At 38.9% G+C, this 20,700-nt stretch overlaps 1 protein-coding gene across 2 annotated transcripts in view; it reads right to left on the reverse strand.

Moving 5' to 3' along the window:
* Window positions 1-20,700, reverse strand: part of Lrrc9 (leucine rich repeat containing 9) — an 82,795-nt gene that overhangs the window by 55,198 nt on the left and 6,897 nt on the right. Inside the window, exons 2-10 of one of the 2 annotated variants that reach the window (XM_040742951.1) lie at window positions 19,253-19,334; window positions 18,828-19,046; window positions 16,912-17,052; window positions 16,128-16,191; window positions 15,528-15,598; window positions 13,042-13,224; window positions 4,822-4,977; window positions 1,514-1,695; window positions 319-450 (exon numbers count right to left, since the gene is read on the reverse strand). In XM_040742951.1, coding sequence (XP_040598885.1) covers window positions 319-450; window positions 1,514-1,695; window positions 4,822-4,977; window positions 13,042-13,224; window positions 15,528-15,598; window positions 16,128-16,191; window positions 16,912-17,052; window positions 18,828-19,046; window positions 19,253-19,300 — 1,196 coding nt within the window. In that variant the 5' untranslated portion in view covers window positions 19,301-19,334. The remainder of the gene's footprint in view (window positions 1-318; window positions 451-1,513; window positions 1,696-4,821; window positions 4,978-13,041; window positions 13,225-15,527; window positions 15,599-16,127; window positions 16,192-16,911; window positions 17,053-18,827; window positions 19,047-19,252; window positions 19,335-20,700) is intronic. The other variant, XM_040742952.1, reaches the window with a different exon arrangement.

Here is a 20,700-nt window from a genome sequence, read left to right on the forward strand (position 1 = left end):
GGCTGTATCCACCCAGCAATGCTGTACACATGCATGAGGACAATAGTGGAATGTAACATTTTTCTTAAAATTTCTGTAAACTTCCCATAAACTTTTTTTTTGCTGTCTGGCCAAGAAAAAAAATGCACAAAGAGTAGCACTGTTGAAGTGTCTGGAGTTTGGCTCATGACAATAAAACGATTGATTGGAAAGATGTAATAGCAAATTTCCAACAGATGAATATTTCGATAAAAACTAGTTTGAACTGGGACACTTTGAGTTGATCATCTGGCCCAAAGCACGTTTATTTTGAAAGCTGTACTTAACGCCCAGATTTACCAGTCGTCAGCTCGAGTGCCTTCTTCAAAGTGGACATTCCCCACAGTCTCCAACTCAGTTAGCAAAAATGGGGTCAGTAGGCCATGGCTCTTCTTCTTCTGTTTTACTTCTATGTGATAAATTGCTTCAATTCTGCCCGAGACAAAATACACATGCAGATATCATATGACATGAAAAACTCACAGCACTAAAGCACAGCACTCGTTCATGTACTGTAAAATGTGTTCAGTTAGTTCATGTGCTGCAACACGTATTCAGCTCATTCATGCCCTACAACATGTGTTCAGTCCATTCATGTCCTATAACATGTATTCAATTCGTTCATGCCCCACAACATGTATTCAGTTCATTCGTGTCCTACAACATGTATTCAGTTCGCTCATGTCCTGCAACATGTGTTCAGTTCATTCGTGTCCTACAACATGTGTTCAGTTTGTTCATGTCCTACAACATGTGTTCACATAGTTCATGTACTACAACATATATTCAGTTCACTCATGTCCTACAACATGTGTTCAATTTGCTCATGTCCTACATGTGTTCAGTTAGTTCATGTACTACAACATGTATTCAGTTTGTTCATGTACTGCAACATGTATTTAGTTCATTCATGTATTGTAACATGTATTTAGTTCATTCATGTACTGTACCATGTATTTAGTTTGTTTGTGTACTACAACATGATTCAGCTTGTTCATGTACTGCAACATGTATACAGTTCATTCATGTACTGTGACATGTATTTTGATATCAGTTACTTTTTTCTTTTCATTGGATGAGTGAAGTTCATGTTAGCAGTTAAAGCAGGAAGAAGATATTCTGTTTCTGGTCGTGAAAATCACCATGGATTTTGCTACTCTAGGAGTATGAAAAACTAAGAAGATGTCCTGGAACTAAGAGCATGGCTGCCAAATCCTAGACAGTACCATGTCAATACTAATAGTACTTATGTCTAAATCGCTGGTTTGAGGGTCACTTGGCACAGAGTAATGGACCTACCTCCAAATGTTACAATCCCGCTCTTAGTACTGGAGCCAATTAACTCATTTACCCAATGACCAGGTGGATGAAAGAGCAGTGTGAACCCAAGTGCCAACACTTTTGTTGCCCCCCATTTTTCAAGAGAACTAAGCTCAACTCTCGGCGCCACATACGGTTACTCCTTCATGTTTTCAATCTGAATGACCAAACATACTCATTTAGTTTCTTGTTCCAGAATGTGACCCTTTCATCCAGGGCACTCAGCTTGGCGAGTATCTTCTGCTGCAGAACTGATTCTTGTGTGACGGTCTCGTTACTCCTGGGTTTCTCTGCCTCTGGTGCATTGTCATTCTGCCCTTTACTAAGTCCCTTGAGTTCAGCCAATTCCCGTTCTAGCTGTTGAAACAACACAGCAGAGAGCAAATTAAAAATAAAACGTTACTAAGGCAAAGCCTCAATTCCGATTTTCATTTTGTGGTGATATTTATTAGTTCAGATGACGAAAGCAGAAATCTAGGTAATAGGTAGTTGAGACTTTATAAAAGTCAAAGGGCAACTTCAGCCTTGCTGTGAGTTCAGCTAGCACATACGGGACAAAAGGCAGTTTGAAAAGAGGGAGCCTGGTAGTCTCTTAACAGGCTATGAAATGTTGACCTTGCTTATTAAAGCCAAAGTGAATTTACAGTCAATCAGTGCTGGTTTGGATGTGAATAAAACCTTAAACTTCAACTTCAAGTAATGTAAAATTTAAAATATACTTACTTTTCAATGTTTTTTCAACAATGTCTGGAGAGATATAAACCATAGAAAACACACAAAGAGATAGTTTTCCTTTTGTTTTAGCATCTAACTAAAAAGAAAAAACCCACAAAAAAAAACCAAAACAACAACAACAACAACAAAACACACAATATATCAGATTTTAATATTTTGGAGTTTGTTGCCCATAATAGTCTTTTTGGTGTTAATTGGTGGATTTAAAATATTGCTTTGAATGTTATTTATCTTGATTACTCAGCCTTTAGATTATGCCTATAAAGTTTAGGTTCAGGGCAAATTTCTTGTAGGAATTAAAAATAAACACACAAGGTTGTAACGCACTAAGTTTATAAAAAAATTTACCAGTTGGCTATACTTCTTCACTTAAATAGCTATAACTGGCTGCTAAAAATCAAATTACATATTTAAAAATGTGTGTAGTTTATAAAACACATGTTCCTTTTCCTGCTTCCAGATTTTAATTGGGTGCCCTTAAGCTGAAATTTGAAGTGCACCCAAATTTGAAACTTTACACATATTTTAGATACTTAGATAGGAGTACTCAGTTGGTGGAGTCCATGTAAATATTCCAAAATGTGAAAACCCCTAAACTCTGAAATTCATTTTGGTTGTAAAGCATTCTTGACAAGGGATTCTCAACCTATGTGCATGAAAATGGTGCATTATAAAATGATTTTCACATCTTGGTCTTCCTGTGGTTTTTAATCAATAATTTAAATTTAATTAACATTTTACATAAAGAATAGCCCTCTGATTACAAAACAAAAACATGTTTATCTGTAGAAAAGGTCATTAGATATATTTCAAACCTCTGCTTAAATAAACATGTTATTTTTTTTCTACCTCTTAAATGTATGTGTATGTGGGTCTGTGTCATGAGTGACTATGCCTACGAAGGCCAAAGGTGCTGGACCTCCTGAAGCCAGCGTTACAGGCGGTCATGAGTCACCTGGTATGGGTATTGGGAACAGACTCCCAAGTTCTCTGCAAGAGCAGCAGATGAACTTACTCTCTTGTTAATATTTATGTGGCATCTGGTGTTTTGCTGCTATCGATGGCGTGGTGATAAGTCTCTGTAGAAGGTACACATGTATACTCACTGTGCGGAAGGGGAGGCGCCCTCTGAAGCTGTGTGTCCACAGCTCACTCTCATGGGCTCTGCAGAGTGTGCGATGCTCATCTGTACCACCTACTGATGTTACAGGCTGCGCTTTGAGGGTTTCACAGGTAAGCATGCTTTTCACATGGTATTAACACAGGAAAACTCATAAGGGAGTGCTACATTAGGGTATTCATTAGCCATTGTACTTTATTCATTTGTAAAGTGCTTATTTAGCCGGGCGTTGGTGGCACACACCTTTAATCCCAGCACTCGGGAGGCAGAGGCAGGCGGATCTCTGTAAGTTCGAGGCCAGGCTGGACCGACAGCCTCCAAAACAGAGAAACCCTGTCTCGTAAAACCAAAAAAAAAAAAAAAAAAAAAGTGCTTATTTATAAACTTCCTTCAGTTTTTCTATTTGCACATCTACTTTTAACTTTATCTTACTTATGGACACATTTGTATTAAGGATAAAAATCTCTGTGCATAGGTCATGTTTCTTTAGAATAGTTTAACTTTCTCAGACTTTTTTTTTCTTAATATGTACACGGAGGGCATGTGCTTGTGTATGTATAAGCATGTGGAGGCCAGCGGTCAAACATGGTATTGTTCCTCAGATACTGTCCACATAATAATTGGGTATGTCTCAGCAGCCCAGAGTCTGCCAAGTAGCCTGTGCTGGCTGGTGAGCATCCAGGGCCACCGGCCTCCACTTCCTCAGCTCTAAGATGGCTGGCACACGTATCCATGCCCAGCCACCTCCCTATCCAGTGTTCTTACATTTTATAAATAATGCCTTTTCTCACAAAATAATCTTACTTTTTGGCTTTGCAATTGAAACTATATTTCTTCGCAATTTCTAGTATTTCTTTTATTTGGCAGGTTGAGACCAGCTAAATCAATCCACATATATATTTATTCTTGATATTTTTTCATTTACTTTTTATCCCCACTGATACTTAGCTTGGTAGAGTAAAACCAACTCCTCCACTCCTAAATACCTTGGCTCTTTTCTAACACTATTTGTTGAATAATCTATTGGTTTTTTTGTGTGTGTTTTAGAGAAGTTACAGAAAATTTTACACACACTAGGTTCTATTATCAAGTAAATGATCCTTAACTTTTCAAGATCTACTTTTAGTAAAAGGAATCCAATTATTCTGAATAAAAAGCACACACACTACTAAAACAGTTTAATTTGAAGTTCCCTGTTGTATATCTGTGTGTGTGTGTGTGTGTGTGTGTGTGTGTGTGCACGCACATTCGTCTGTGTGAGTGCAGGTATATGCATGCCACAGGACATATGTGGAGGACAATGGCAGGTTTTGGTCCTCAAATTCCACTCCTGTTTAAGACAGGTCTCTTAGTTCTATGTTGCCTAAGCTTTGTCCTTGCCTTTCAATCTTACCTCAGGAGCACTGTGACTACAGACAAGCTACCAAATCTGGAATCAAAATATTTTTAGAGTAAACCTGACTTGATCTTTAGTTAACACGAACGCACACACGCACACACACACACACACACACACACACACACACACACACACAGTGGGGGGATACCAGGGGAGTTAAGAATTTACTATTTTGTCTGATAATTTTCCTACAATGTAGCCACTGGAATTTTACATAATTAAATCTTACAGTTTTTTTTGCAAAGTTGAAAACTTTTATCCGTTCTTCTGGCAGCTTCTGTAGTTTGCATTTTTTGTCATTCAGCTTTTCAAGGTCTTCATTCAGATGTCTCTGAACAGTTTTTATTCGCATGTTATAATACATTATTTTTTTCATTGCTGTGATCTGAAGGTAAGAGAGTAAACAACAAGATTAGATAAACAAATTATGGATAGCTGTGCTGGCTAGTTTTATGTCAGCCTAAGTCATTTTGGAAGAAGGAACTTCAGTTGAGAAAATGCCTTTCCACATTCGCCTGGGAGGGCCCAGAGCGCTGTGCGCAGTGGTCCATAAGAAAGGAGGCAGAGCAAGCCACGAGGAGCAAGCCAGTAAGCAGCAAGCCAGTAAGCAGCAAGCCAGTAAGCAGCAAGCCAGTAAGCAGCAAGCCAGTAAGCAGCACTCTTCTAGCAGCTCCAGCCTCCAGATTCCTGCCTTGAGTTCCATCCCTGACTTCTCCGGATGACGGAGGAGTAGGCCGAAATAAACTCTTTCCTCCCCAATAAATAAATAAATAAATAAATAAACTCCTTGTGAGGAGTAAGCTGAACTAAACTATTCCCTCCCCAAGAGCTTTTGGTCCTAGCAACAGAAACCTAACTAAGACATAGCTATCAATGGTGCCATCTGAGCACAACAAGTTCTTTATTAATTTGGAAGTTGGCTCGCTCCATTAGCAATGCTGAGGATGACAGCAGATGTGGTGATGTTCACAGGGTTTATTTAATTTAATCCATTAAGACATAACATCTCAAAGAGCATCTTTGTGTCTAACATGTTGAGTATGTGCATATCTAGTTACAGAATTTCCAAGAAAGAAATTGCAGATATAATTTAATTTATAAAACTATATTTAACTAATAGTACTGGAACAAATATTAAACCACTATTCATAGTTTATTGATTTGGGGAAAGCAAACAAATCAAAAGGGTTAAAAGTAAATGTAAATTGAGTACAGTTCACTTTTTTAAAACCCTAACAACAGCAACAAAAAAAGATTTACCCTGCCCCTCAGGCTGCAAAACAATGTTCTAAACGAACTAGCTTCAGACTGAGTAGATCATTAAATTATCACTCTAATGCAATTATCTCAAATCTTAAACTTAACACCAGTATACTATTCAGTTACTAATCAGCTAATAATAGCAAATTGACTAAATAGCCCATTGTGAACTATAAAAGCTAAATGACGCCTGGGAATTAGATTAGTCAAAAAGAACTGGCCAGACAGCCTACTCAAGAGGATCAGTTTCAGATTCAGTGAGCAATTCCCTCTAGGAAAATACGATGGAGGACCAGAGAGCAAAACACCTGGCATTCATCTTTGGCCTCCGTATGAGCACACACAGGTGAGCACATCCATTCATACATGTGTACACACAAGCATATACTTCACCACACACACACACACACACACACACACACACACACACACACACACACAAGCTTATACTTCACCACACACACACACACACACACACACACACAGGAAGGAAGGAAGGAAGGAAGGAAGAAAAAAGAAAGAAAAGAAAACTGGGAAATGATGTTTATTGTTATTTTGAATATTTGGGGTAAATGGAAAATCTGAAACAAATATACTTGAGTCACTGAGAGATAAAATGGTTTCAAATAAATTCTTAAATCTAAAGCAACATCATGTGTTGTGGAATGAGTGAGTAGTTTATTTTGCCAGGCAAAATAAAGGATGCTGACTAAATTTCAAATAAGCAACAAGGTATTCACTAAACTTAATTGTACTTATTTAGTTATATCAACACATTCTTCTTTTAAAATTTAAATTTGAAACAAGCTTCTTTTACATGTCAATCACAGCTCCTACTCCTTCCCCTCCTCCCCTGCCCCCCACTGAGCCCCTATCCCATCCCCTTTCTGCTCCCCAGGGAGGGTGAGGTCTTCCATGAGTGATCTTCAAAGTCTGTCATATCCTTAGGAGCAGGGCCTAGACCTTGCCCCATGTGTCTAGGCTGAGAGAGTATTCCTCTATGTGGATTAGGCTCCCAAAGTCCATTCGTGTACTAGGGATAAATACTGGTTCACTACCAGAGGTCCCATAGATTAATCAGACATCCAAATTGACATCCTTGTTCAGGGAGTCTGGGTCGGTCCTATGCTGGTTTCCCAGCTATCAGTCTGGGGTCCATGAGCAGTCCCTTATTTAGGTCAGCTGTTTCTGTGGGTTTCTCCAGCCTGGTCTTGACACCTTTGCTCATCACTCCTCCCTCTCTGCAACTGGATTCCAGAGTTCAGTTCAGTGTTTAGCTGTGGGTATCTGCCTCTGCTTCCATCAGCCACTGGATGAAGGCTCTAGGATGGCATATAAGGTAGTCATCAATCTCATTTTCGGAGAAGGGCTTTTAAAGTAGCCTCTCAGACTATTTCTTAGATTATTAGTTGGAGTCAACCTTGTAGATCTCTGGACATTTCCCTAGTGCCAGATTTCTTTTTAAACCATAATGGCTCCCTCTATCGTGGTATCTCTTTTCTTGATCTTCTCTATTCTTCCCCTGACTTGATCTTCCTGCTCTCTCATGTCCTTCTCTCCCCTCGTCTTCTCCCCTTCTCTCCCTCCCCTCCCCCCATGCTCCCAATTAGATCAGGAGATCTTGTCCCTTTCCCCTTCTCCGGGGAACCAAGTATGTCTCTCTTAGGGTCCTCCTTGTTTCATAGGTTCTCTGTCAGTGTGGATTGTAGGCTGCTATTCCTTTGCTCTATGTCTAAAATCCATATACGAGTGAGTACATACCATTTTTGCCTTTTTGTGACTGGGTTACCTCAATCAGGATAGTTTCTTCTAGTTTAATCCATTTGCCTGTGAATTTCAAGATTCCATTGTTTTTTTCCGCTGAGTAGTACTCCATTGTATAAATGTACTGCATTTTCTCCATCCATTCTTCAGTTGAGGGGCATCTAGGTTGCTTCCAGGTTCTGGCTATTACAAATAACACTGCTATGAACATGGCTGAACAGATGTCCTTGTTGGATGAATGCGCATCTTTGGGTGGATTTGCTGGATCTTGTGGTAGCCTGATCCCATTTTCCTGAGGAACCGCCATACTGGTTTCCAAAGTGGCTGTATGAGTTTGCACTCCTACCAGCAATGGAGGAGTGTTCCCCTTCCTCCACGTCCTCTCCAGCATAAACTGTCTTTGGCATTTTTGCTTTTAGACATTCTGATAGGAATAACATGGTATCTCAGAGTTGTTTTGATTTGCATTTCCCTGATGGTTAAGGATGTTGAACACTTTCAGCCATTTTAGATTCCTCTATTGAGAATTCTCTATTTAGTTCTGTACCCCACTTTTTAATTGGATTATTTGGTATTTTGGTGACTAGTTTCTTGAGTTCTTTGTATATTTTGGAAATCAGCCCTATATCAGATGTGTGGTTGGTGAATATCTTTTTCCATTCTGTGGGCTGTCATTTTGTCTTGCTGACTGTGTCCTATGCCTTACAAAAGCTTCTCAGTTTTAGGAGGTCCCATTTATTGTTGATCTCAGTGTCTGTGCTACTGGTGCTATGTTCAGGAAGCAGTCTCTTGTACCAATTCGTTAAAGAGTACCACCTACTTTCTCTTCTAAGAGGTTCAGTGTGGCTGGATTTATGTTAAGGTCTTTGATCCATTTAGACTTAAGTTTTGTGCAGAGCGATAGACATGGATCTATCTGAAGTCTTCTACATGCCAGCGTCCAATTATGCCACCATCATTTGTTGAAGATGCTTTCTTTTTTCCATTGTATAATTTTAGCTTCTTTGTTAAAAATCAGGTTCATATGTGGGTTAATATCAGAGTGTTCAGTTCGGTTCTATTGGTCTACCTGTCTATTTTTGTGCCAAGACCAAACTGTTTTCATGACTATAGCTCTATAGTAGAGCTTGAAGTCAGGGATGGTGATGCCTCTGGATGTTCCTTTATTGTACAGGGTTGTTTTGGCTATCCTGGGTCTTTTGTTTTTCCATATAAAGTTGAGAATTATTCTTTCAAAGTCTGTGAAGAATTGTGCTAGGATTTTGATGGGGATTGCATTGAATCTGTAGATTGCCTTTGGCAAGACTGCCATTTTTTTGTTTTTACTATGTTGATCCTGCCTGTTAAAGAACATAGGGGATCTTTCCATTTTCTGGTATCTTTTTAATTTCTCTATTTAAGGACTCAAAGTTCTTGCTATACAGGTCTTTCATTTGTTTGGTTAGCATTACCCCAAGATATTTTATGTTGTTTGTGGTTATTGTAAAGGGTGATGTTTCTTTGATTTCTTTCTCAACCCATTTATCTTGCGTATATAGTAGGGATATTGATTTTTTTTGAGCTAATCTTGTATCCTGCCACTTTGATGAAGGTGTTTGTCAGCTATAGGAGTTTCCTGGTAGAGTTTTTCAGGTCACTCATGTAAACTATCATATCATCTGCAAATAGTGAAAGTTTTACCTCTCCCTTTCCAATTTGAGTTCCCTTGATCTCCTTTTGTTGTCTTATTGCTCTAGCTAGAACTTCAAGTACAATATTGAAGAGGTATGGAGAGAGTGGATAGTCTTGTCTTATTCCTGATTTTAGAGGAATCACATTGAGTTTCTCTCCATTTAGTTTGATGTTGGCTGTTGGTTTGCTGTATATTGCTTTTATTATGTTTAGGTATGTTCCTTTTATCCGTGTTCTATCCAAGACCTTTATCATGAAGGGGTGCTAGATTTTGTCAAAGGTTTTTTCAGCATCTAGTGTGATAATCATGTGGTTTTTCTTTCTCAGTATGTTTATATGGTAGATTACATTGATGGATTTTTATATGTTGAACCATCCCTGCATCCCTGGGATGAACCCTACTTGATCATGGTGGATGATTTTTCTGATGTGTTCTTGGCTTCTATTTGCCAGTATTTTATTGAGTATTTTTGCATCAATGTTCATGAGGAAGATTGGTCTGTAGCTTTCTTTCTTAATTGGCTCTTTGTGTGGCTTGGGTACCAAGGTTACTGAAGCCTCGTAAAAAAGATGCCTCTGCTTCTATTTTGTGAAATACTTTGAGGAGAATTAGTATTAGCTCTTCTTTGAATTTCTGGTAGAATTCTGCACTGAAGCCATCTGGCCCTCAGCTTGTTTTGGTTGGGAGACTTTTGATGACTGTTTCTGTTTCATTAGGGACTATAGGTCTATTTAAATTGCTTACCTGTTCTTGATTTAATTTTGGTAAGTGATATCTATTCAGAAAATTGTCCATTTCCTTTAGGTTTTCGAATTTTGAGAAGTAGAGGTTTTCAAAGTATGACCTGATGATTCTTTGCATTTCCTCAGGGTTCATTGTTATATGCCCCTTTTCATTTCTGATTTTGTTAATTTGCACGTTCTCTCTCTGCCCTTTGGTAAGTTTGGATAAAGGTTTGTCTATCTTGTTGATTTTGTCAAAGAACCAACTCTCCATTACATGGATTATTTGGATTGTTTCCTAGTTTCTACTTTATTGATTTCAGCCCTCAATTTGATTATTTCCTGCTGTCTGCTCCTCTAGGGTGAGTTTGCTTCTTTTTGTTCTAGAGTGTTCAATTGTTCTGTTAATTCTCTGTGTGACTATTCTTCATGTGGGCACTTAATGCTTTGAATTTTCCTCTTAGCACTGCTTTTAAAGTGTCCCATAGTTTGGGTATGTTGTGCCTTTATTCTCATTTGAATTCTAGGAAGTCTTTAATTTCTTTTTTTTTGTTTCTTCCTTGACCCAGGAATGGTGCAACTGCACATTATTCAAGTTCCATGAGTTTATAGGTTTTCTGCAATTTGTGTTGTTGTTGAATTCTAACTTTAAAGCATGGTGGTCTGATAAGATACAGGGGGTTATTCCAAATTTTTTTGCACCTGTTGAGGTTTGCTATATTCCCTAGTATGCGGTTGATTTTAGAGAAGGTTCCATGTGGCACTGAGAAGAAGGTATATTCTTTTGTGTTTGGATAGAATGTTCTATAGATGTCTGTTAAACCCAATTCGGTCATAACTTCTATTAGTTCCTTTGCTTCTTTTTAAAGTTTCTGTCTGGTGGTCCTGTCTAGTGGTGAGAGTGGGGTGTTGAAGTCTCCCACTATAAGTGTGTGAGGTTTTATATGTGATTCGAGTTTTAGTAACGTTTCTTTTACGTATGTGGGTGCCTTTGTATTTGGGGCATAGATGTTCAGAATTGAGACTTGATGGATTTCTCCTGTGATGAGTATGAAATGATCTCCTTCATCTCTTTTGATTGATTTTAGTTTAAAGTCTAATTTGTTAGATATTAGGATTGCTATCCCTGCTTCTTTATTGGGTCCATTTGATTGGAAAATCTTTTCCCAACCCTTAACTCTGAGGTAATGTCTGTCTTTGAAGTTGAGGTGTGTTTCTTGTATGCAGCAGAAGGATGGGTTCTGTCTTTGTATCCATTCTGTTATCCTGTGTCTTTTTATAGGCAAGTTAAGACCATTAATATTGCCTGATATTAATGATCATTGATTGTTCATTCTTGTTTGCTTTGGATTTGGTGGTGGTGGTTGAACTGTGTGTGAACTTCTACCCCTTTTTCTTTTGGCTGTTGGTAAAGTGAGATTATCTATTGCTTATGTTTTTCTGGTTGTAGTTAAACTTCCTTGGGTTGGAGTTTTCCTTCCAGTACTTTCTGTAGGACTGGATTAATAGATATGCATTGTTTACATCCGGTTTTGTCATGGAATATCTTGCTTTCTCCATATATACTGATTGAAAACTTTGCTGGGTATAGTAGTCTGGGATGGCATCCGTGGTCTCTTAGTGTTGGCAGAATATCTATCCAGGACCTTCTGGCTTTCAGAGTTTCTATGGAGAAGTCAGGTGTAATTCTGATAGATTTGCCTTTATATGTTACTTGGCGTTTTTTCATTCGCTGCTCTTAATATTCTTTGTTTATTCTGTATGTTTGGGGTTTTAATTATTATGGGGCAAGGGGACTTTTGTGTGGTCCACTCTATTTGGTGTACTGTAAGCTTCTTGTACCTTCATTGGCATGTCTTTCTTTAGGTTGGGAAAGTTTTCTTCTATGATTTTGTTGAATACGTTTTCTGCACCCTTGAGGTGGGTCTCTTCATCTTCTTCTATACCTATTATTCTTAGGTTTGGTCTTTTCATGGTGTCCCATATTTCCTGGATATTTTGTATTGGGGATTTGTTGGTCTATTTCTCCTAGTGTATCTTCAACACCTGAGATTCTTTCTTCCACCTCTTGTGTTCTGTTAGTTATGCTTGCATCTGTAGTTCCTGATCGTTTACCCAGCTTTTCTATTTCCAGCATTCCCTCCATTTGTGTTTTCTTTATTGACTTTATTTCAGTTTTCAGGTCTTGAACTGTTTCCTTCATCTGTTTGATTGTTTTTTTCTTGGCTTTCTTTAAGAGATTTGTTGATTTCTTGTATTTTTTGGTTTGTTTTTTTTCCGTTTCTTTAAGGGATTTTCTCATATCCTCTTTGAGGGTCTCTGAAGTTGTTTTTAAGGTCATTCTCTTTTGCTTCATCTGCATTGGGATGTTCAGGTCTTGCTGGTGTAGAGCTCCTAGACTCTGGTGGTGTCATACTGGTTTTTCTGTTGTTGAATGTGTTTTTATATTGTCTTCTTCCTATCCCTTCTTCTAGTGGGTACAGGAATCTCTTCCTCTCATGATGGGTATTGGGACAAGGTTCCCTTCAAGTGTGTGCAAGCAGGTCCAATATTCTGATGACTCTCCTCTTCCTGTGGATGGAGGTGGGACCAGTACCAGGACCTTGGCAGTCTCTGGGTGGGCTGGACCACTGGGATATGTTCCCCAGTGCCCAGTCCCCAGGCCTTAGGTGGCTCCCAAAACATTCTTTACATGAAATTAAAATTTAACCTAGATTTCTTCCATGTGGGGAAAAGATTTTAAAAATTATAGATTTAATTTGTTCTAAAATAATTTTAATAATCATGTATCAAAAAGTCTATTTCCAACAGATACCTGTTTCCCATATTTTAGTATGACCACATAATTTCAACATTAATGTTATTATCTGCATGCTTTCAGATAATAATATTATCCTATTCATGGGGCAAGAGCAAATAGGAGACAGGAATTGATTGTATCATACTACCAACTATATGGGGACTGAGCCAGAAAAGAAGTCATTGTTCAGGCACGCTTGAATTATAGATACTTGATTGTGAATACACTTACGTCTGCTAGTTCCTTGATTTGCTTTGCTGATACATCAAATGTGTCAAGTCGTTGAAGAGAAGGCAAGTGATACAACACATGGGTGGAGTAATTGCACAGCTGACACACGGGATTAGTTTTGTACTGAGGATCATTCAGAGATAAATCCTTTAATCGAGGCAGCCTGGTCAAGTTGGTAAGGTCCTAAAATATCAATGACAATGTTCAATCAGTTATGAATGCTCACTTTGGAAAGACGGTGGTGGCATTATTTAATTAATTAATTAATTAATTAATTAATTAATTATTTGGTGGGGGGTTCTCGAGACTGGGAATCTCTGTAGCTTTGAAGCCTGTCCTAGAATTCGCTCTGTAGACAAGGCTGGCCTCCAACTCACAGAGATTTACTGGTTGAGTGCTAGGATTAAAGGCATGCCCCACCCCTGACTGGGATAGAGGTGTTTTAGCACATAAGATCACCCACACTGTCATGTAACACATTCTAATTGAACACCTAAGTATGTATGTTAAATGATATAGATGGCTGTTTCTCCACAGTGAAAACACATGCTAAACTCTAGAAGAAAAGATCAATCATAGCTATGCATTTTCTGTGTGCTAGCTGCTGCTCCAAACCAAAAAAAAAAAAAACACCAACTCTACTTTACGATTCTCTAGACACGTCTGTGATCATATTATAATAGCCCCCTTGCTGGAAAGCAGTGGCAGCTCTGTTGTCTGTCAGACATAGCCCCCATTGTGCCTGATTAGCCTTTTAATCGAAGTTCTTGGTGTTCTCATGTGCACCCTGTTTTTGAGCCAAATGACAATGCTGTTGTTACTCAAATGACCTGTGATTTCTTATTTCCATGCCCCTATGAATATTCATCTCTGCCCCTTAGAATGTCCATTGCCATGGCCCAGAAGAACCTCCTCCAATGCCTGTTAAAATGCTGCTAGCCTTTCCTATTGACTAAATCCTTTGCAATTTCACCCCTAAGGGAACATTCCACTCAGATTTCTTTTTAATTTATTCATTCTACTGCTTTGTGACACCCTTTTGTTTTTCTGAGTTAAAATGTACCTTTTTTTTAGAGTATGTATTTACATTGGGTGATTCAAAATTATTCCTTGCTCCTCTTTCTCTAATATTTTCATCAGGTATGATTGAATATGTGCTTTCCCTCTCACATTGGCAGAATTATCTTGTGAACATGATGAGAAAGCAAGGAAAGTTTTGACAAGAGAGATTGATTATAGCATGTTTAAAACGGCTTCAGCAAGCATCGCTGGACGACAAACAGATTGAGACTAGAGAAAAGAAAAAGGGTTGGCAAGGTGGCTCAGCAGATAAGGGCATCTGGGGCCATGCCAGACAGCCTGAGGATCCCCAGGACCCTCATGGATGAATGAGGGAGCTGCAGCCTCCTGAAAGTTGTCCTCTATCTCCACGTCCGTGTCATTGCTTGCCCTCTCTCTCTCTCTCTCTCTCTCTCTCTCTCTCTCTCTCTCTCTCTCTCTCTCTCTCTCCCCCTCTAAATAAACATAAGAAAATAGGGAGACTTGTGAGGAGTCATGTTTTAGTTTTTCCTCTCAGTGATGCAGATTGCTAACCACTGTTGACAGTGATTCAGGTGGTTAAGACTCTGGACCTATTCCACCCAGGCACTAAGAGGATTTGCTCATGGATTGAGGGTAGGATATGAAGGAACAATAGGAGTAAAACAAGGCTATCAGGATTCTTGCTTAACTAACTGGAAGGGTGGAAATACCATTTAGAGAACCAGAGACATCTACAGGAAATAAGGTTTGGGGAGTGGACATCAGTGTGAAGTCGGTTAAAGGAGGTTAAAGGCAGTTCAGAGAAGTTACCAGGGTAAGAAGAGGGACCAATTTAACAGTAATGAAATTAGGTGTGTTTACAGTCATAAGGTACAATGGGATCATTTAGAGAATGGATTACAGACAGAAATGAGGAAGAGAGAACCCAGGGCTGAGAAGGAGCAGTCCATTTTCCCAGATGTTATTATAGGATGAACTCCCAATGAAACAGATGTAGCCAGAAAACCTAGGAGAAAACTAAGAGAAAGCAGCAGCCTACCAGACAATTAAGTAGTTATTCTCTGTTTCTAAAATGTTCTAATCATTATGGCTAATTGAACAAATGGCTCCCCAACTCCCTAGTGCAGTGGTTCTCAACCTTCCTAATTCTGCAACCCTTTAATACAGTTCATGTTGTGGTGACGCCCAACCACAAAATTATTTCATTGCTACTTTATAACTGCATTTTGCTACAGTGATGAATGGTAATGTAAATATCTGATATGCAGGACCCAAAGGGGTGGAGATCCACAGGTTGAGAACTGCTGCCCCAAAGCATCAGGAAGCACTAAGTAACAAACTCAATGAAATTACTCCTTGAAGGAGGATTGTTTGGTCTATTTTCTGGTCTACAGAGTTTGTAACTCAGGTTAATAAACAGAAACCAATCATTTAGTTGAACGTACCCTGAAAGAAGTAATTTGGTTTCCAGAAAGGTTTAGTTTTTCCAGTTGTTCATTAGGATCAAGACATCGACCTTCGATTTAAAAACAAGATTAAAGAAATATTAGGGATGAGGATACAGCTCAGTGGAAGCATGCTTGCCCAGCATTCCCAAGGCCCCGAGTTCAATCCTCAACATCACAAAAATATTTAGTTTCTTGTTCTTGCTTTATTATACATCCTGGCGTACCCGTGAGTTATAGATGGCCATTATTTCCTGCACATCAACAGGACCCGCCATACCACTGTATAATCAGCAATAGTTAGTAGTGACTGGTAGTTCCACATCTAAACCATAGATTTCAAAGTAGTAGGGAAGTGGTGGTAGATCTGGGAAGAGTTGGATGGGTGTAAATAGGATCAAAACACATTGTGAGAAACTCTCAGAGCAATGATTGTTTTAAAGACTTTCACAGCTCAACTGAAAGAACTACCACCTAAGATTAAAATGTTTGCAAAATTAAAAGTGATTTTCAATGGCATAAAGTCTAAAAGAAACAACTCAAAGAACACACTTTTCAAATGCATTAGCCCAGCAGGACTCCAGAGGAAACAGTACGCACCAATGCTGCTTATCAGGTTTCCTGCAAGGTTGAGGTCATTTAAATTCTTCAACTTCTGTAAGCCCTGGAAGTGTAGACAACATGTAAATTTAAAAATCATTAACTCTGGTCACCCTGGTTATTTCCTCGGGCACTCTAACTGCAGATACTGTGCTTTGCAGGCCCCGAGGAGAGTGGGTACAATGAGGCCACCCCCCTCTCACTTTAATGGAACCTGGAGAGAATTTTAAGACAGTGGAGGGGAAGAAAAGTGGAGTGAGTGGAGAAACAATGGATCTCCCAGCATGTTTACAATCCAGGCAATCACACAGCTTCTCTAGACCTCCTGTTTGAAAAACTTCTAACTCCAAGTATCATCTTACTCCTCAGGCCTGTGTGAATAACAGAGACAATGGTTCCTAAAATGAATCTACACATTAGTTCTTCTTTTCACTGTATTAAAAAATTGTGCATGAGTGATTTGCCTGCATGTATGTATGTGCACCATGTGTGTGCCTGGTGTCCCCAGAGAACAGAAGAGGGTGTTGGGTCCCTTGGAATTGGAGTCACAGACCGTTGTGAGCTGCCATGTGGGTGCTGGGAATGGAGCCCAGTCCTCTGGAAGAACAGACAGTGCTCTTAAGCACTGAGCCATCTCTCTCTAGCCTCACCTCAGTTCTTTTTGACAACAATAACTACGCTATTCATAAATATTTTGGTCCTTAACACTATGATCTTAGACACTGTTGTTTAAATGCCATAAGAGCAAACTGGCCTTATATGCAAATTATCAAAATTACCTCACCTCAATAGTTTTTATCATGTTGTGGTTCAGCCAAAGCACTTCCAATTTCATCAATTTCTCTAAATTTTGTATTTTGGAAATTTTATTGTAATATAAATATAATTTTTCCAAATTTTTACATTCTTGAAGGCCTTCAATTTTCTGTTGAAAAGGAGATTGAAGAGTGCTATTTAACAAGGATGTCTGTTCCACTATGTTCATAGCAGCATTATTTGTAATAGCCAGAACTTGGATGCAACCTAGATGCCCCTCAACCAAAGAGTGGATAGAGAAAATGTGGTACATTTACACAATGGAGTACTATTCAGCAGAAAAAAAAACAATGGAATCCTGAAATTTGAAGGCAAATTTGATGGCACTAGAAGAAACCATCCTGAGCGAGGTAACCCAGTTACAAAAAGAGAAACATGACATGTACTCTCTCATATATGGACTTTAGACATATATCTGGGGAGTGCCAGCCTACAATCCCATGGCCAGAGAGTCTGGGAAACAGAAACTTCATTCAGTGGATGATGGAAGCAGAGGCAGACTCCCACGGCTAAGCACTGAGCTGAACTCAAGAAATCCAGTGACAGAGAAGGAGACCGGATGACTGAAGGGATTAAGACTAGGCTAGTTTAACCCCCAAAAACAGCTGACCTGACAAGGATTAGCTCTTGAATCCCAGACTGATACCTGGGAATCCATTGTGGGACTGATCAAGACCCCCTGAATAAGGGTGTCAGTGAGGAGGCCTAGGTAATCTATTGAACCTTGGGTAGTAGATCAGTATTTATCCCGAGTGTACAAATGGACTTTGGACTTCCATCCAACAATGAGAGATGCACTCTCACCCTGAACTCTTGGGGGAGGGTCTAGGCCCTGCCCTGGATGAAATGACAGACTATGGACACCCCCCATGGAGGGCCTCACCCTCCCTGGGGAAATGAGGGGATATTAGGAGGGTTGGTGGGAGGGCATGGGAGGAGGGGAGAGAAACTGAGAGGGACCTGGAATTGACATGTGAAGCAACCTTGTTTCTAATTTAAATTTAAATTTAAAAATAAAAAATATAAAAAAGAGTGCTATTTATTTTGTCATTAACTCATCAAGTAGGTTTCTAATTCTTTTTTCTTTTAAATACCACTTTATTGCAATATCAATACCCAAAAAAGACTGACTAAAATTTTAAAGTGAACATATAATTTCTATATACAGCTATATTTAACTTTGTACATTTTTAAAAAATTTCAATCAACTATACCAGTTTCATATTAACAAAATCATATATATCCGAATTCAAGGGTAGTTTCCTTTTTGCTCAAGACCATCTAACAAATTTTCATAATTTTCCAAAGTAATTTAATAATGACAAAATATTTTATGAAATTCATAACAGGTCTCTTTAAGTAGTCTTAAGTATTTTTAAAGACAGCAGTTATGATTTTCATAAAGCATTTTGTCATTATTAAATTAACCTATGTGCAGAATATTCACATTTGATAATTTTGTCTAATGTGAAAGTGCTCTAACAAATACTTTCATGCATGTAACTGTTCTCTGGTGCTCAATTATTTCTCTAGCATAAAACTCTTAGGATAGGGATTTCTGGGTTAAAAGGTGTGTACATTTCTACTGCTCATGATACATTTTGCAGTGTTGTTTTCTAAAATACACATCTAACCATTCAGTTCCTAGTTGCATCAAATTTACTAGTGAGCAATACTGGCTATGATCTAATTTGATCTGTTTAACAGAAAAATAATGTATTTATGCTTTGATTCCTTATTTCTACTTTCACTTCGTACACATTTTTATCTTTGCTCACTTATAAGTTTTGATCTATACGTGCTGCATATATTTTAGTGAATTATTTTTCCAAAGCCAAGAATTCGGAATTAGAAGCACCTTGTCATTTGTCTGTTTAAACTTACCTCTATGCAGCATTCAGCGATCCAAAGTTCTTTAAGTTGTAAACATGTCTCCAACCCTGAAATTTCCTTTATATCTTGAGCAACAATTGTAAGACTCGACAAGTTAGGAAATAATGATAATCCAACTATACGGGGATACCCTGAGAAAAACATCTCCAGTTTGGAAGTTTCTGATCCTTCTTGTCCAACCATCTCATAAGATAAACCATTGCACAAACACTGTTGGAAAAAAAGAATTGCAATTATTATGTGTTCCAAATAGTTAAAAAATTGCCTTTTGACATCACAAGCTATAACTGTCCATTGAATTCATGCCATTCTTGTACTCCCACAAAAGGGAAAGTTGTTGGATCACATACATGACTTCTGTGCTTCCAAAAGTCATATAAGAGCAGGAATTGAAAAGAAGCCAGGCTTGGACTCACCAGTTCTTTAGTGATTTCACTTCGATTTAAATTTTCACTTTCAATCATCTTCCATTAAAAAGCAATGGTCATACTAATATATCTAGTAAAGAAAACAAAAGATTGAGATTAGTCCTAGAGTCAGGGTGGTCTAAGTGGAAAGTTACCTTAGAGTACCAACTGTGGTAGCTCCAGGTATTTTGTTTGGTCCAAAACAAATATAGTTTTTCTTCTAAATAATAAATAATACATCTTCAAAATTGAAGAAGCCATCTTTCACCTTCCCCCGAGATCTTCCTGCTTCTTTTGCATACACAGACTGTACCGTTGATTTCTTACCAGGCTGTGGTGCCCTAAGATGAACCCAGTTCTCTAAGCTATAAAAGAAGGACTCCTGGAATGTCGATAGATATAGTTTTTTATCTATGTGCTAGCTAAAGAGCTTCATTTGCACTGGGAAAATGAAATTAGATACCTAAGATTTATGTGATTTCTAAATGTAAGAATAGATATTAAAGAAGAATTATTAAGGTTTATATGGAGGTAGGCTGGTCCCCTTTTCCTCTTCCACCTTTTGCCATGTGAAGATCTCACCAGATACCGGATGCTGGAGCCTTGAGCTTGGACTTCCCAGCACACAGAATCATACAAAACAAATGTCTGTTGTTTCTATGTGGCTCTGGGCATTTTGTTACAGCAACATGAAATGGACTAAGACATTGAACCGAGAAGGACAGGTAAGCCACGAAGGGGTTTGGATCACATGCGTCCAAGCAGAGGGAACTGCAGCCAGACCAACAGGTTGAGAACATGTGTGACACATATGCAGAACAACACGGCAGATGAGTGTGGTGGACCACACTGAAGACAATGGAGACCATTAGGACCTACAGTCAGAGGAGGACTTTAGTGTCAGGACCCTTGCTGCCCCATAGGCCCTGCCTGAGGACTTGGAGTTTTGGACAGCAACAAATAGGATTTGGGGAGTTAGAGCAGCATCAGCTATAGGGCCCCTCTGGCTACTCCACTGAACATAACTACTTTAGGGTGAGGTGATTGACTCTGTGATGGCTAATCTTGGTTGTCAACGTGACTATAACTGGAGTCAACTAAATCCTATGCATCTGGGCACACCTGTGAAGGATTCCTATTTTGATCACATCATTTGAGGTGGGAAGACCCACCCTAAATCTGGGCCACACCTTCTGGAGGCAGCCCACCTAAAATGGCATGGAAGAAGGGGGCTGTTGTTTCTTTGTTTCTGCCTGCTTGTCCTCGATCTCACCAGCAAGTCCATTTATCCTGCCGCAGAGACATTACTTTGCTGGTATCAGAACCTTACTTCTTCAGGATTCCAACACAGACTGAAGACTATCTGAGACTTCCAGACTTCCAGGCTTGTCTTCTGTCAGAGACAGTCATTCTTGGACTACCCAGGCCATATCTGCAGCTTTTAGTCATCCTAATAA

This window comes from Mesocricetus auratus, unplaced genomic scaffold (genome assembly GCF_017639785.1).
Source record: "Mesocricetus auratus isolate SY011 unplaced genomic scaffold, BCM_Maur_2.0 Super-Scaffold_15014, whole genome shotgun sequence".
NCBI classification, from domain to species: domain Eukaryota; kingdom Metazoa; phylum Chordata; class Mammalia; order Rodentia; family Cricetidae; genus Mesocricetus; species Mesocricetus auratus.